This window comes from Chlamydotis macqueenii, chromosome 21 (assembly GCF_036417535.1).
Source record: "Chlamydotis macqueenii isolate bChlMac1 chromosome 21, bChlMac1.mat, whole genome shotgun sequence".
In the NCBI taxonomy this organism is placed as follows: domain Eukaryota; kingdom Metazoa; phylum Chordata; class Aves; order Otidiformes; family Otididae; genus Chlamydotis; species Chlamydotis macqueenii.
In genome coordinates this window covers 5,814,368-5,831,133 of record NC_141576.1, presented here as the reverse complement: position 1 = coordinate 5,831,133, position 16,766 = coordinate 5,814,368, and the positions used below count along the sequence as shown (strand labels likewise).

Sequence of the window (16,766 nt, the reverse complement as noted above, 5' to 3'; positions counted from 1 at the left end):
CCTTCTTTGAAAAGCGAAGGCTTCATCCCAGACTTAGTGGTGGTCGCTGTGTGCTGCAGAGTTTGGTTCTGCAAATAGGAAAGGGTTTAAGCTTTGTTTAAGAAAGGATATAACAGTGCAGGATCATATGGAAACCCCGGCAGGAGATGGTGATGGTTCTTCTGACAAGGTTGCTTTTCGGTTTTCCCTTGACAAAGAATGATTTTGGAGAGAGGCTGCGGCTCAGGTGGATCCCGTTGGTGGAGGCTGTGCGCTGGAGGGAATGGCACATGCTAATTGCCTTTTCTAAGCTGGCAAGTGAACTTTCCAGGCCTTACAGTCATCATGGCAGGTGTGTAAACCCAAAGTACCCTCTCCAAATGAGATTGTCATTCCTGGGTGCTGTTCTGGGAGCTGAAAAGTCTCCTAATTACTTTGCAGGGCCAAGCTGCTTGCTGGATGAGGCTGTGATAGGTTCAGGGGAGGCTTTTGATTAGCCTCACTGTGTTCACAATAAGGAGTTCCTGATGGGCTCATCCTTGGTTGGTCTTTGTGTCCTCTAGTACAGGTATTTGTCGTATTTTTCTTGCTTTTCTTTTGTGTCACCCCTAGTCTGCCTTCCCTGCTTTGAGACTACATGTTGGACAAGAGCTACATGTTAGACGTGTGTTATTCACCCGTCCCCTTTGTTCCTCTTGGCTCTTTGGAGGCAGGCTTACCCAACAAAAGTGTGTTGGCTCTGCCTGTAACATGCATAGCATCTTTGGAGAGAAGACAGCGCTGTATTTTGTAGCTTTGGATCTGGCTGTATCTGAATTGTAACCAAATTCTCTTCCCAGCACAAACAGCTGCTCTAGTGAAGTCACAGACTTGGAGCCAGCCCAGCAGACATGCTGCAGCCTACTGAGGTTGTGGGCGGGAGCGAGACAGTAGCTTGGTGAGCTAGTTCAGTTTTGGAGAGCCAGGCTAATGGGTCTGGGGAGACAGGCGAAGGGAACAGAGATCTGACCTACGCAGTTCTTATGCTGTCTTCTGCATGGCAGAGTGAGACGTTTTTCCAGGAGAAGGCAGAGTAATGTGACCAGCATGTCTTACTTCTGTGCTGTCGTATTCTCTCCCGTGTGCGGTGCAGGGCTTGCCCTGGAATTTGTATAGCGTGTAATTACATACACGCTATACATACATACATCCATGCAGTGATTGAAATGCGCTGGCACCCCTGGAAATTACGTGCTGTTGGATTCTGCAGCTGTGTAGTTGAACAGAAATTATACAGGTATTTGCACGTTATCATTTTGATTGTGTACACATACATAATATATAGGTTGTGTGTGCATGGCCTCTAACGTGCACGTGCATGTGCGTGCTACACACGGAGACACATGTTCAGAGATATGTGCTTTGCTCTCAGAGCTTTGTGGTGCTCCTGGAGAGGTTTTGTTTCACAGCCTGAGACCAGCCCCACGCAGTTGACAATTACCCTTCTTATTGAGATCTCTGTTCATGCCAGAGGAGCAAAGCTGTCAACCAGTATCTTTACCCCTGAGCTTTTTGTTAGTGTTCCTAGACAATTTGAGCTCAGATCTGAGTACTTTCAGATGAGAAAGACCCTGTAGGGTTGCAGTGACTGTCCTTTGGAAGTCAGTCAGTGCAGAGTAGAGAGGACAAGTCCAGTGATTTTTTTTTTTTTTTTTTTTGCCTTAGTAGTCTGTAGCAGCTGGAGTCCATCTTTGCAAACAGAATATAAAACAATCAGGTAGCATCAGAGAGCATGGGAAGGAGGAAAGCATGCCCTAACTAAAGAGAGAAAATATCTTGCCCCATTGCATGAGCTTTTTCTGCTGTTTTTGCCCTGGCAAAATTATTTTTCTCCTGTTTCACAACAGCCAGGCTCTTCCTCGTGCCCCGCTCCACGCTCTGCTTGCTCCGTCTGTGTGCTTGTCTTTTGATGTCAGTCACGCTATTTGATTTGTAATGAGGAAACGGAACACCTTTTCCTTTGCTACCTCCTGCCCCCAGTCCTCTGAACCCCTCCGTGCAGGAGGATTGGATTTATCTACGGACCAGCAAGCATCCAAACAATCTCTTAGGGCTCTGCAGAGGCAGCTGGCATTTGAGAAATAAGGGGCAGTGGGAAGCGATGTCTTCGGAGATCACAGCAAGCAGCTATTACGCTCGGTTGCTCTTCTGGTTTGTGACGCGAGGGTAGCCACTGCGACATTAGATGACTGCGCTGTCTTGTCTTGGAAGCCAGGAAGGCCTGTGCGTGCTTTTCCTCCATTCATTAACCAGCCTCTTACTTTGGCACTGTACTTGTGTTTCGGATCTGGAGGCACATTCAGATGCTCGCTGTCCTGTTTATTGCACCTGAAGCATCTGGTTCTGACTGTGATCAGTCATTGCAGTGCTTGTCATGGAATTGCTGTCAGAATGCAGGAGCTGCCTTTCAAAGACCCAGAGATGGTTTTCTCGCCCAGCACAAGATGATTTTCTGAGGCAGTGTGTGATTTTGCATGGTCCGTTTCAGAATGGGCCTGTCTGGGACTTTTTTGATTAAGTGGATGTGGGACTATATTGACTTCATTTTTACAGAATCTCAGAGTTCATCACAGGTGAAGGTCTTTCTGTAGGAGCATAGCTTTGACAGAATTTACCTCAGGTAACATTTTTTTGTTTCAAAACTTCAGGTCACAGAGAAATCTGAACTGAAGAGCTAACCTGGAACTTAGCCTGTATCTCACACAGCTTTGATGAAGGCTCTAGCTGCACAGCTGATTTCCAGGCTTCTTGAATTTTCAGGTGGTTCCTGCTGCTGCCTGATTTTGCAGGGAAAGTGGAGATCAGGTCTCTGGATCTTAGTGGTACCAGCCTGAGGGGCACTGTGTTGGCTGAGCAGCTCTGCTCTGGCTGATTTATTCATGTGTCTGGCTTAGCTGTCTGCATGTACTGTTGCCACAGGAGGGATTTGAAATCTTTCCGTGACAGATTTCAGTGTCAAGCAGTAAAAGCGTATTTTAAGAGACTCTATACAGGGTCTGAGGGACAGTATGGGCTCACAGGAGGTCTCTCCAGTATCTCAGTGTCATTCTGTATTCCTCAGAATACAGTGCCAGGCACTGGTGGTCAGGCACTGGAACGGCCTGCCCAGGGAGGTGGTGGAGTCGCCGTCCCTGGCAGTGTTCAAGAGGCATCTTGATGAGGAGCTACAAGATATGGTTTAGTAGCTGTGGCAGCAATGGTAGTGGGAAGACGGTTGGACTAGATGATCTTATAGGTCCCGTCCAACCATGTGATTCTATGATTCTATGATTCCATTCCACAGAAAGTTCGGGTTTTTTTCCGAGGGGAAGTCCTTTCTCTGAATCTTGGTGTTCACACATGTTGGTGGTTCTCTTGAAAATGATGGCTTGTCTTTGTGCTACCTCAGCCCTCGAGCATGGAAGGAGACAAGAGCACAAGAAGACAGCTGGGTAGACTTCTCAAGAGACATCTGTCATTTCAGATAACACCCAGGCTTCCTGAAGTGGATCAGTAACTCAGCAAGTTACAGACAGCTGGAAACTGCACTGACGTGGATGAAGTCCACTCAGCCTTCAGGCTGGCTTAGTCCTGCGCAGATAGAAGGGAAATTGTGGGCAACAGGAGCATCTGTGGGGCCTGAGGTTAGCTGTCACACTGCTCTCGAGATGCGGCTGCACCTGGCTAGCTGATGCCCAGCAGCCTTTTCGAGGTGGAAGGTTTCTGGGCAAAGTAACAGGGACAATGTTTTTGGCGTTGTTCACATCAGGTGCCAAGGACTAAAACCACCACAGTTTTGCCTCTCTCCAGGCCATGCCAGAGGAAAGCCAATATGCGCACCAAGCATTCAGTTTCTCAGTCTCCAGGATTACAATTTATTAAGTCAGCTTTCTGATTTCAGTGCCAGGCAGCAACCAGCAGCTTCAGGGACCTCATCAAATTCTGGGTCTGGGAGAAACTTTTCAGACCTAAGATTAGAATTGATTCTGCACGCCTCTGCTACTGAACTGAGCCTGATTTGGGATGCTTCTGGAAGTATTTATGTCTATGGGAATCAGACACTAGCTCAGCTAGGCACGGATTGATTTTCTGCGGAATTTTATTCCTCTTCCCTCGTTTCCAGCCAGTATGAAGTCCACGTTTTGCATGTGTTGATAGGATCATTTTAGCAGGTAGTGGGCCTTGGGAAAAGATAGTGCCCTCTGGGTTCCTGGGCATTACCATGCTTGTAGGTACTGCTGCTATGCAATTAATTATTACTGCTACTGGTTTCTCTCCTTCACTTTTATTAAATGATGTTTTCTGTTGCAGTCTGCTAAATGGTTTGTTGGCTTTAGTTTTGTTCATGCAGTAACTCCTGCTTTCCTGCCAACACGAACTTCGCTGCCTGGGGTAATGATTTTTTGGCTGTTCAAAAATGAGTATGAGAAGGTGTCCATTTAATTACATGATATCTCATTATACATTTCCTGCATGTGCAGTACGGTAGTCTGTTCCCTGCTGCAGATCAGTTTTCCTCCTCTCTGTCTGTTTTTGTTAGGGAAGAGGTGGGATCTAGGTTCTACATTAATGTATCTGGCTTTTCACCCTCTATAAATTTAGGACTGTCTCCGTATGCGCCGGAATAAGCGTTTTGATGGAAACCTAAATGCAGACTTGGAAAGAAGCAGTCTGCAAGCAATGACATTAATAAAGCTTTATGTCCTATAGCATTCGCTCTCCCAGTTGAATTCCCTCGAGTCTTTTAGTGGTATGAAATCCCTGTGTGGGTTCACAAATGTTGAAAAGAAATTTGACTTCGTTTTTCAGTTTTTTCCTCAGAGAATCCCCAGTAATAGGAATTCATTTGTTTATCCATCCGCCTATTTCTATCGCACTGATGTCCTTGGAACTGCTTCTTTTCTGCCAAATTTGGTCAAAATTGACCATTGGGCTTTTAAAGTTACTCAGCTAGGTTATACAGGCAGATGTGAGCAAAAAGGAATTTTTTCTTGTTTCTGTAGCAAGCCTGGTTCAAAAGACATAATTTATTAAGTATGCCTTTTTACCTTATTGGGGTTCTGGGGCCGATGGGATAAAAAACAATCCATGCGTATAAATAAGGCATGGAGCAGGTTTTAGTGAATGCAAGAAATGTGCAGCTGAGAACTAAAGACTTTGGCATCTCTTAACCTTGTGCCTGTGTACACTGTAGTGTTGTGTCACCCGAGTATTCCTGTGCTGTTACACAGAACCATCTAACCAGGCTCACTCGCTGTTCTGGAATCCTGTGATGTGCTCCATTATTTTGTTTTGAACACCTTCCTGCTCTGACAGCAGAAGAAACTGTACTTCCAGTAGCATGGTATTTGCGCTAACAGTAAGTGCAGATCAGTTGGTTAGAGGGAAAGAGCATTGCCCAGCTCCCCTCACTGCCCCACACAGACAATGTCTGGAGCCACTCTGTGCCTCCTCCCACTGCCTACCTTCCCACAGAGCTGCGATACTGTGGCTCCGTCCCAGAGCCTGCAGCATTCCTAATCCATCCGCTCCCTCTCTCTCTGTCTCTCCCTGCCATTGACTGAGACCTCATGTGCTGAGCACAAGCCTGGTTTTTAGTGATTGTTGTTCCCAGAACTCAGCAGGCTGAAGGGGGTGGAAGGGAGATAAACATCAGGGTTCAACATCCAGACAAACACAGCAGAGCACACACAATAAATACATACGCCCCCAAATGCAAATACCTCAGAAGAGATTCCTTCCGCAGGGCTCAGAGCGGGGCAGGCTCAGACAGGAGAGCAAAACGATGAGGTGAGTGCAGTCGCAGGGACCTCCCCAGCTCCTCTGGCCACTTGGCTTTGTGCAGGCCTTAGAAGGCAGGAGTGTGATTCTCACCTTGGTTAGCTGTTACTGCTGTATGACTCTGCTGATACCTCCTGATTTCTTCCATTGTCAAGTGAGATGGGTGTTGGGCATGAAGATTTCAGCTAGCGCTGAGATGTCTGACTTGGTATTGAGACTGGCAACTTGGATGTGTGGCTTTTTGGGTGTGCTCTGAGTTGATGCTCACCGTTTCTCCGTTAATCTCTGTTCCTTTGACACAGGTTGGTTGTCTTGCTAGCTATGCTTTACAGTGGAGTGAGCAGCAGCATTGTGCTGCAGAAGATGTATGGGAGAATCACATCCCCCAACTTCCCAAATGTCTACCCAAATCATAAGGAAAGAACCTGGAATATCACTGTCCCCAAGGGATATTCTGTCCGCATCTACTTCACCCATTTCAACCTGGAGCTGTCCTACCTGTGTGAATATGATTATGTGAAGGTATGTGTAGGGCACGGTGATGTGTAGCAAGCTAAGTTGTTAAAAACTGTGTATATGTGATCCTGGACACATGCAGGATAACTGTTATAAGTGCTTGATTCTGGTCTGTTAGTAAAGCTCAGGCTCAGCTGATTTCTAAACGATGTGTTTACTGAGGCCCACGGGACCAGGAAGTAGAACTGGTTGTCATGTTGGAACATCTGAAAGTTGTGTTATTCTTTGTTCCCTTCTTGTGAAGAAAAAGGTTTGAAATTTTGCCCAAAACAACGTTTGAGCTTAATTTTGCTGAAGTTACATTGTGTGTTTTAAATTAACAAGTAGTGCTTTACACAGAGTATAGTGGGAGACGGTAGAAGTGTAAGCGATAGTCTCAACAAGATACTGCAGCCTGTCTAAACGTGCACTTGCAACACTTGCTATGGTTTGTTTGCTAGCTAACGTGAGAAACAACCTCAGGAAAAGAAACAAAGGTACTGTCTTTGGGAAGTGTTTGGGTGATCAGCAATGCCCCTGAAAGGTTTGTACCCCATCTGCTGGCCTATGCTCTAGTCTAGGCGGCCCTGTCACCGATTTGAGGCCATGCTACCTCTGCACTCGCGTTGTTGTGTGCGTGGGCCTGATACAAATTAAAGAGAGAGCTGTACGCACAAGGAGTACGCAAAACCAGTGCACCAGCGGTACTGTTGAATCTAATGGAACCAAATCCGGCAGCCTTGCTCCCGTTTAGGAAGATCTCATTTGCATGGTTTTATATGGCAAGTTGTTCCCATTTCCCAAATGTGTGTTGTTCTTCATGCCATTTCCTTTGGGCAGGACAGAATACTCATTTCTGGTAGGTCTGTAGGACAGTTCTGTCACCACCTTGTACAACATGAACCCATGTAGCAGAGCATTTCTGTTGTATTAAAAAGGCAAGATAAGAGCTGGAATTGTAATAAGTGAATCACAGAGCAAGTGAGTCACTAGTTTAGAGATCTTTTACTATACCTTTGATTTCGTCAGTGTGTGGAACCTTTTTACCCCACTTTTCTCTGGCTTTACCAAGATTTGATTGTCACTGGAAGTGCCAAGTTAACGAGGGCGTGGTGCTAATAGCCCAGGCTGGCATCACAGCTTTATGTGGGCCTCTGGAAGGAAAAAGGGAGGCAAAATTATGGGCTTACATCATAGGGATGTAAGGGCAAATTTCTCTTGTCTGTTCCTGGATCTGGACTGGCCTCCAGAAGCACTGTTTGAGAGTATCCAAGCCTCCTTTCTCACACTGCTAAATACGTGGTTTCTAAGCCATGGCAGCAGATTGGGACAAGCAAAGCTCTGTGCTTGTCTGGTAAATTTGTTTGCCTGTTTCACAGCTGAGCTCTGGTGAGAGGACTTTGGCTACGCTGTGCGGAAAGGATAGTACAGACACTGAGGAGGCTCCAGGCAACAAGACATACGTCTCCGCTGACAACAACCTCATGGTGGTGTTTCGATCTGACTACTCCAATGAGAAACCATTCACTGGCTTTGAGGCCTTTTATGCTGCTGAAGGTAAGAGACCAGCTCCTTTTTTAGATGGAAGAGGCACAGCTGTGGTGGGGGTGGTGCTTCCCTGTGCTCTCAAAGACCGTGGCTGCTGGTGTGAGGCGGGAGAAGGCGGTCTCATTTTAAGGAGGCAGATGCGAAAGGGCACAGCAACCAGAGGCAAGCAAGCCAACCTCACAAAACAGAGTGGCTTAGACCAAGACAAAGTGTTGTTAAATGGTGTTGGTTGCCTAATTCTGTGCTTCACCCATTAGATATCGACGAGTGCAAACAGCTGTTTGATGGTGAACCCCTCTGCAATCATCACTGTCACAACTATGTTGGGGGCTACTACTGCAGCTGTCGGGTTGGCTACACACTGCATGAAAACAAGAGGACGTGCACAGGTGAGCTCTTGCTGCATCAGGAGATACTTCCCTGCCTACAACATCCACTTATATCCAGACCTGACACTAGCAGTGAGATGAAAGCTGTGGCTTTTTGTTTTGTGTCTGGTATTTCCTATGTACCTGGTGCAGTTGGAAGAAGGTACAGGGGGTTAATCAGGGCTGTGAGCAGAGGCCCTGGTTTGCAGAGTCGCTATGGGCTAATTGCTGCCGTTCCGGACAGCCATATTGTGTTGCAGTAAAGTGGTGCACTGGCAGTTGGTTTTGGTTATTCCTTAGGCAGCATCCACCTGTGTTCAGCTTCAGATTGAATGGAGAAGCAAGAAACTTGCCTTATACTTCCCACCACAGGCACTTCCAGTCTTCAGGGCTGCCAGTGCAACCAGCCTTGCAAAACAGTATCTCTTACTCCCTAGGTACTGAGATGCTGAGTATTCTGGGCCCAAGTTAGCAGACGTGTTAGAAAAACTAACAATCAAGTTGGGAATTCTTATGGAGAAATAGTTTACTTCCTCTCCCTGGAAGCACACAGGCCAAGAAGCAGCACAGTCCACGTATTACTGACACCAGATACAATGGTCCACTCATTAAACAGGAAACAAGGCCGGGCATGGATCTCTTGTTCAGAAGGGCACACGGCGCAAAGTTTACCTGACTGGCTTCTGCCTGGCTCTGCTTCTCAGTTCACAGCTAGGGAAGGCTCACGTCTGTCTGAATCAGCACAGTGATCCGCACCTGAGGATTCACTTTGCAGTGAAATGTGTGCCTACACACGGTGTCAGATTCATCCTTTGTGGGTGCGGCTTTGCCTACCTGGAGCTGAATCCTGTCTGGAAAGAACCAGCACAGGTACTGCTCACTGTTGTCATAGGTGGGAAGATAGGTTCTCTGAGCCCCACAGTGCTGAAATGCAGTATTGGATCTAATTTCCAGTGCTTAAGGCTGCCTTGGCATTTAGCTTCCCAACTCCAGCCCATTACAAACTCTCTCCAACCGTGGCTGCCTGGGTGTGATTCAAGATGCAGACTCCTCATATCTCCAGTGTATCGGAACAGACCTGTTTGTTCAACCTCCCTTTCCTAAAGTGATGGCTTTTAGCACAAGAATATGGATTTACTTACGCTATAAAGCATGTATCTGATCTTAATGTGAAGGTGCAAAATGAATAGCTGTGAACTAGCAGCTTTGCACTGACCATTCATGTGTGCACACTGATGTCCCCCTCCTTGAACACAGCGCTAGCAGAGGGAGCTTATCAGTGACGTTGAAGGACTGGGCTACCCTAACGGGTGGAGACATGTGCATTGGGAATTACTGTGATGCAGCTGATGTGCTGGAACCTGGTCACGTTTCAGAGGCCTTTATACGCAAGTGCTGAAGCCGTTCCAGCCACTGGGCTGCAAAGCAAAGGTCTCTGCAGATTGCCTTCATAAGATGAGGGCTTTGGGCTCCTCTCTGAGCAGGCTGATACTGACAGGCTCTTTTTTTTCTCCTTTATTTTCCAGCATGAGATAATTAAGCTCCTCCTTGCTTAGGCAGAGATGGAGACAGATGTGCTGGGAAGAGCCGGTTTGCCCTCCCTCCTGACCTGCCTGTTGCAGTCCACCCAAGAGCTGCAGGCTTCTCTTCTCGGTGACTTGCATGTCTTGGTTCCTTGCCTTTCAGACTCGCCTCCTGAAGACAATAAAGAGGCTGTTCCTTGTTGAAAGCTTATGGCAGCCTCTGGGGCATTAATTTTCTTACATTTCCCATGTGTCACTAGGGAAAAAAGAAGGTAGATAAAGCAGGAGCTGATAGTGAAAGACTCCTGAGCACCACAGCTACCTGAAGACTCTTGGATTTCTTGTCCAGCTCTTGTTCCTTGATCTTCCATAGTTGTTAAATTGCAACAAGATCAGAACCACACATTTATTTCCTAATGTTCCTTTTAAATACGTTCTTGTCTGCACCCAGACTTGTAGGTCTGCACCCAGACTTGTAGATTACAACTATTTATATTCAGAGCCCATTCCTCTTTGAAAATGTTTGAATATTTTTTTTAATCTGAATTTTGCGACTCTGGCCATATCTCCCATTAGGAACCTTGCCTATGGCTGAAGTGTGTTCTGGTGAGCAAAGCTTCCGAGTTCCAGGAGTTTGGTAAAGTCATATGGAAGTCACCAGGCCAGCTTAGATGTCTTGCATTTGTACAAGGGAAGGCAACAGTGCCCTCCCCGCAAAAGATGCAGCACAAGGAATGCTGTTCTTCAGCACACTTGCTTGTGACGTTGATTGATACTGTCTCAGTCCCTCACAGTGCCTCTCTTGCTCCACGTTAATATCCATTTATTGTCCTTTTAGCCTGTACTCTCTTTGGGCAGGAACCATCTTCTTGAAACGTGTTGGAGGAATGCTGTGCTGTGTGCTCGTCAGTGCCTGTGGCTCCCCAGCTCTGCGGAGAGAACCTCACTAGAGGTTAACAGTTCGGAGCTGAGCAGCTGGAGGTGAACTGCTGAAGATAAACAAGGCTTTGTTTAAAAAGCTCGAGGGATTAAGAGCATTAGTCAATCAACATTTCCTCATTTCTGCAATTTAGCAGGAGTTGCTTTTAATTGTAATTTATGAGGCTCAGTTTCTCCAACTCCATCTCTACTCTTTAGTGCCTGGAGTAAATCAGGGAGGAACCCTTTCCCAAATGAGCGTGGGAGGGACAGAGAATCTTTTAGATGGGACACTTGACTCATTGCAGGTCACTGCGTTTCTCTGTTATCTTGGGCAAGTCACTTGATACCAGCCTTGGACATCCATCCACAAAATGAGAGGTAACATCCCTGCCTTGACTTACTGGGAAAATACTTAGTAAGTGTAGAAGGTACGTGCTGCAGAGAACTGATTTGGGGACAGAGTGGCTGTGCAAGCACTTACCAAGGCTTTCTTCTGCGGTATTTAATCTTGTTCAGAAGCTGTTTCATGGTCACAGTAAATTGTGATCAAAGCAGCTTGAAATTTTGTCATGGCTCGGTGATAGAATTTATGACCCACCTTTCACTGGAGACCTAATGAGCCAGTGACAATGGACTTGAAAGTTTTGAGGGGGTCATTTTTCAGAGTTCAAGCCTCTGGCAGACAGCTCACTGTGATTCTAATAAAAATACAGCCTAAGCATAATTGAGCACTCTCTGGACAGCTCTAAAGCTTGGACTGAGAACTCAAAGGACAACATTTCTGCTGGAAGATGTTAAAAAATTATTTGATCCTTTTTGTGCTGGCTAGTTCGTGACTTTCTTGCTTGCAGACTTATGGAAAAAAATACTGCCCAGACAAAGGGAACTCACAGCAGCCACATGCAGGAGAGATTAGGAGAAAAGTAAGGTTGAGTCTAAGCCTTTTCATCTTCCAGCTGCAAATTCCCTTGGACTAGCAGAGTATCTTCTGATGGGTCAGCTAGTTTTGGCTACTTGTGTGAGCACAAGTCAAGAGAGTTTGTTGGTGGTGGCTCACGTTTTTCCAAATTGTATTATGAAAATCTCACATCAAAACCAGGAAGCTGAGTTTAAAGGAGACAGATGTAATGAAGCATGAAAAACTATTAGTCTCTTTCTCCTTCTTTTGTCCTTCAAAACAAGGTGAAGGCCAGTTTTCCATATTAGCGGGGTATTAATGGGGCACTTTTCTTATTTGTACTGTAACAGCGTGTGGGCATCTCAGCTCTGCGCAGAGGCGTGGTGCTATTTTTTGCTACATGAACACAGAGCAATCACTGCCCTGAAGAGCCTCTCAACCAGCACCTGGGCAGCTCAGAGCAGCTCTGGAATATGCATTGCTAGAATGGTTCCGGGCTAAGGATCCCTCGAGCCCAATCTCCTGCCTTTGACATTGGCCAGCATCTTGTCTTCAGTGGAAGATACAGGTCAATAAGTGATTTTTAAAGTACATTCCCATACAGAAGCTCCACCCTGTGCAATAGGTCCTGTGTTACATGTACGCTACTTGGATGAAGCTGAATTTATGGCACTAGCCTATAAAAGTTTGCCTTGAATTTCATACAACAGCATGTTGCACAGATTAATTATGTGCTCTTTCTTAATCCTGTTTTTATATCAAGATGTGGTTTTTGGTCTTTAATTTAATTGTGTGTCCCTTTGAGAAAGTAAACAGCCTTCAGAAACGATCATGTTTGGTTACATGCAGTGTTTTTTTGTCTCTACGTGCGTATATGTGTGTGTGTGTGTGTTACCACACAATGGTGTTTTCTCCATTTCTCTCTCGCATGTTTTTGTGCAGAGCTTTAGTCTAATACCATTCCTTGAAACATTCGTTAAGGAAAGAAGATGATATGATCATTACGGTAAATAGAAACCAAGGTGTTGCTGCCTTCCAGCTCTGAGGTTCTTGTAAGAAAGAATTTCACCTTACCAGCCTGAGTATCTCTTCTTTATACAGTAGGTGCCATGCCCAGGGGAAAAATGATTTTGTAAGTAATAGGAACGGATGCTAATGTGGAACTAGCAGAAGATTTGAGATTCTAGCTTCCTAATGATTTCAGGAGGGAGCTAGGGGCGTAAAGATAGGACTCATTATGTTGTGGCTTCTATGCTTAGGGTAAGACTTCACGCTGAGTCTTTTCTCACGATTTCATATTTTCATTCCCATCTCTTCCTATAATTGCCTCCAGACTGCTCCTGTAGGAGCTGTAGAGCTGGGACAGATATTAGCAGCATGAGGAAATTTTGTTTTTTAAGAGAAGCAGATTTTTTTTTGCGCTTACATGACTGTGAGCAGTATACTGCTAAAGCTGCATCTCAAGTGGGTTTTGGGGTGTTGCTTAACCTGGGCTTGCAGCGGGTGGAAGGAAGCATTACAGTGGGACCTTAAAGCCTAGGGAGAGGCAGCAGCCCCTGCAGCAGCTCAGTGCTGGAAAACATGCTTTATTCTTACAGAGCCATCAAATGCTTCTGTAGTTTGAGGTATAATCAGTGGAATTACAGAAATGTGCATTTAGTTGGGAAGAATGAGGTAATAACAATTAAGGAAAAAACCCACTTGCTGATAATCCTCCACAAGTATAGCATGAAAGGAAAAGATTTAATTCCCATTGTAGCTCGACTGATTTCTGCTGGTACAAAGCAGTGTGCTGTTAGGCTAGACTCAGAGGCAGCCAGAACCTCCAGGTGAATTAGTCAAGCTTTCTCTGCTTCTTTGCACCAAGAGAGGCATTTCAAACAGGATTTAAAAATCAGGAGAGTGCTCAGTTTTAATGGAATAGACCTTTCTAGTTATTTATTAACTGTTTAACTCTGTGTATTTGTCAACTGTGTTTGAAAACCTAGGACAATGAATTCAGAGTAGCCGATGCTCAGTCACTGTGGTGATGGATAGGTTGATGTCAAATAAAAGCAGCTGCTCGTAACTTCTGGGAAGACAGAGAAAGATCATTCTGGATTTACAGCTTGTGCTAAAAGAAACACTTAGTACCCAAGTGCACCATTACTTGTGCTGTGCTGTTGTAGTTGTGCGGAGAGCCACACAAACGTAAAACAAGAAGATTGTCCTTTTACCTGTTCCTGCTTTCCTTTCCAGGTCATCGCTTGTACCCAATACTTCCTGTAGCAGCAGGTAGGGCTGTGGCACAGGTGTCGGGTGGAAGCAGGTTTCATTCTCTGAAGTAAAAAGAGCCTAGAATCTCGGCTAATTAAATCTGTGGTTAGTTAAGGAACAGTAACGTTCATTTTCTCATTCACAACTTGGTCCCCTTCCGTTAAAATGGCAACCATAAACTGCATGGTCTATTTTAGGTGATAATCTGTAATTAATGAGCGGATAATGGCATTTCTGTTGGTGGAGGTTAGCATGGTGTGTGTTTGAGGATACAATTCAAAGTCAAATGATTTCCCCTTACAATTAATTCACTATCACAGTGGTGCAAAAATATGCCGGTGTTATCAGCCAGTCCAGCATTCCTCATCAATTAAAGGATTGCTCATACCGCTTTTGCAGCACATCATAAAGCCTTTGTCCCCGCTGATCAAAGCACCACTTCACAGCGATCAGATGCTGTCAACAAGCAGAGATCCTCGGGGCACTTGTGGCTGTTCCTTCTTGCTTCTCTTCAGCAGGGAGCATTTGTGGCTCCACTTGTGCTGGCAAGAGGCACAGCTGGTTTTGCTCAGAGAATACAATTACAATCTAAATGTCTGGCAACAAAAGCATTAGAAAGGAAGAGCTGCATTCAGAGGCTTCTGGAATTGAGGGGCTGATAGCTATCCTACCACTCTGCACACTCCAGTGCAACAGACAAGCTGCAAATTTAACACCTTGGAATGTTTCTGACAAGCTTCTAGCTATCACGCTTATTTCTGACCTCCAGCCCTGTGACTAAGTGGTGTTTTCCCGGTGTCCTTCCCTGCACCGCTTCTGAGGTAGGACTGCGGGATAACGCTCCTGCCCTGCTCCTGCCACGGCAGAGAGAGAGGGGGCAATTTTCTCAACAGTGACAAATGCCCTCTGGTGAAATGTGTGAGACTAGCCTCATTTAATAGGTACGTAGTTATGTGGCTCTGAAACTTTCTCAGGGGGATAGACTAGCGTAGAAAAAGATCCACTGCCTTTACCCAATACAGCTGAACTGAGTTAATACAACTATGATCATAATTTTCTGCCTTTTTTTTTTTTTTTTTCCCCCTAGCCCACTGTCAGAGTCAGGCTTTTACTGACAGAACTGGAGAAATCACCAGCCCTGACTATCCAGCACCTCTTCCACCCCTCAGCTCCTGCAGCCACAGTATCCAGATAGAAGATGGCTTCCTGATCACACTGGAATTCAGAGACCTTTAATGAGGAGACACACCCAGGACTGTTGTGCCGCTGTCCTGTCCTTAAGATAAGGTGAGGTTTATTGCATTTGATCACAGCTTTTGTGAGACGGGCCCAGTTCTTTTACTGCATCTTCTTCAGCCTGTATTTTGCCGTGTTAATTTACACTTTTATCTCCCTGTATCTCTCCTATTTCTTCTTCTCCTCCCTTCAGTTTTGTTTGGTTGTTTTTTTCTTTCACCACTTTCCTCTTGGTTGAAATTCACCAAAACCAAGCACTCGTGTGATGACTCGATTGATGGATTTCATCACAACCTCTGCCCTTACCACAGGTCAGCGACGCCAGGGGAGTCAGGTAAATGCAAAAGCGTTCAGTTTGCTTATCTGTAAAATGGACCCAGTGATTGCTTCTGAGATGCTTGGAGAAGAGGCACACTGTGAGTTACCGGAGTGACAAGCCATCGCTCTAACCACCTGCCTGTTCTTTTAAACTTTGCAAGAAATGACTATGCAAGTTCAGGGGGTAATTGTATTAAAACGAGTTTATTCTTCCATAGGCCTCATGGGGGAAGGAGTAAAGACAGTTTGTTTGCCTTCTCTCATTCTTTTCAGATTAAAATATCCAAAAAGCCCATTCTGTGGAAAGGCTTTGCCTGCAAGTATCGAGACGCAAGGCTGCTGTTGTCAATAACTCCATAACTGACATCTCAGGAGCACGCGCTGGGTCAAAGGTTAAATACGCGGCAACAGGTGGGTAGGGACCTCTGTTTAGTTCTTAAGTCAAAACTGTTCCCAGAACTTCGTTCTGAAAAGCAACCAAATAGCCGTGCTTTGAAACAGCGGTTTCGCGCTTAGTGTTCAGGAGCGTACCCGTTAAGCAATGCAGCTACTGGTAGTTTACTTCTGAAGCAAAGTTTTAAGAGAACTCCAGAATTCCAGCTGAACTTGGAGTTCAGCTTGAGTCTAGGCATATGATTTTATTTTAGGGAGCAATTTGCACAACTCATCAAGAGGTACGAGGTACGTATTTTAGGCAACAGACTACTGGGCTGGTCCTGTCAGTGTGGCCGGGCTCTGTGCAGGCCACTGCGCACCTCTGATGTGAGATGTGAGAGCATCACAGCCAGTCAGTCACAGTTTTTCCTTTTAGTCTCAGTTGTGGATCTGTGTCCAAGTGAGTGAAACAGCGTAGAGAAAGGGCTGCAAGGCTGCTTTTCCCCTAAGAGCCTTACCAGTAAGTAACAAATTCGTTCTTAGGGGGAATATTCTGTTTTCTGAAGCCCTGCAGGTTTGCCATGTCCCAGTCCTGAAGCACCACCCCATGGTCACATCGCACCAGTGCAAGCGCAGTTCATGCTGGGGGCCCGCCGTGATCTCTTCCGGCACCGGGTGGGTGCTGCTTGAAGTGGGTGACCCACGGCGCTGCCAGCCCCGTTGGACTTCATTTCTCAGGGGTTAAACACGTAGGTGCTTTTTCTCGTGGACGATTTCTGTTGCTCCTATACTGTAATTAATGAGGTGTGTTCAGTACATGGAATTTGTTAGCAATTGTCCTTTCTTTGATATCCTCCCCAAAGAACGATGTTTCTGTGTGTGCCGTGAGTACGTACGCTCACACTGATGCCCTTTGAACACTGCTGCTTAGAGATTTGCTTGTAATTACGTTGGAAGAAAAGAATGATTTTACAAAAGATTTCACAAGATCAGTGTAGCGAGAATTTTTAGTTTTCTTTCATTTCTTACTGCATCTCTCCAGGGAAGTTA

General features: G+C 45.7%; 1 protein-coding gene across 1 annotated transcript; it reads left to right on the top strand.

Moving 5' to 3' along the window:
• Positions 1-5,710: 5,710 nt before the first annotated feature.
• MASP2 (MBL associated serine protease 2) lies at positions 5,711-16,525 on the top strand. The gene is given in 9 exon segments (XM_086764562.1): positions 5,711-5,787; positions 6,081-6,300; positions 7,653-7,830; positions 8,079-8,210; positions 14,875-15,010; positions 15,012-15,074; positions 15,615-15,675; positions 15,677-15,752; positions 16,291-16,525. Coding segments are annotated over 9 exon segments (1,059 nt in total). The 3' UTR covers positions 16,407-16,525.
• Positions 16,526-16,766: the final 241 nt, after the last annotated feature.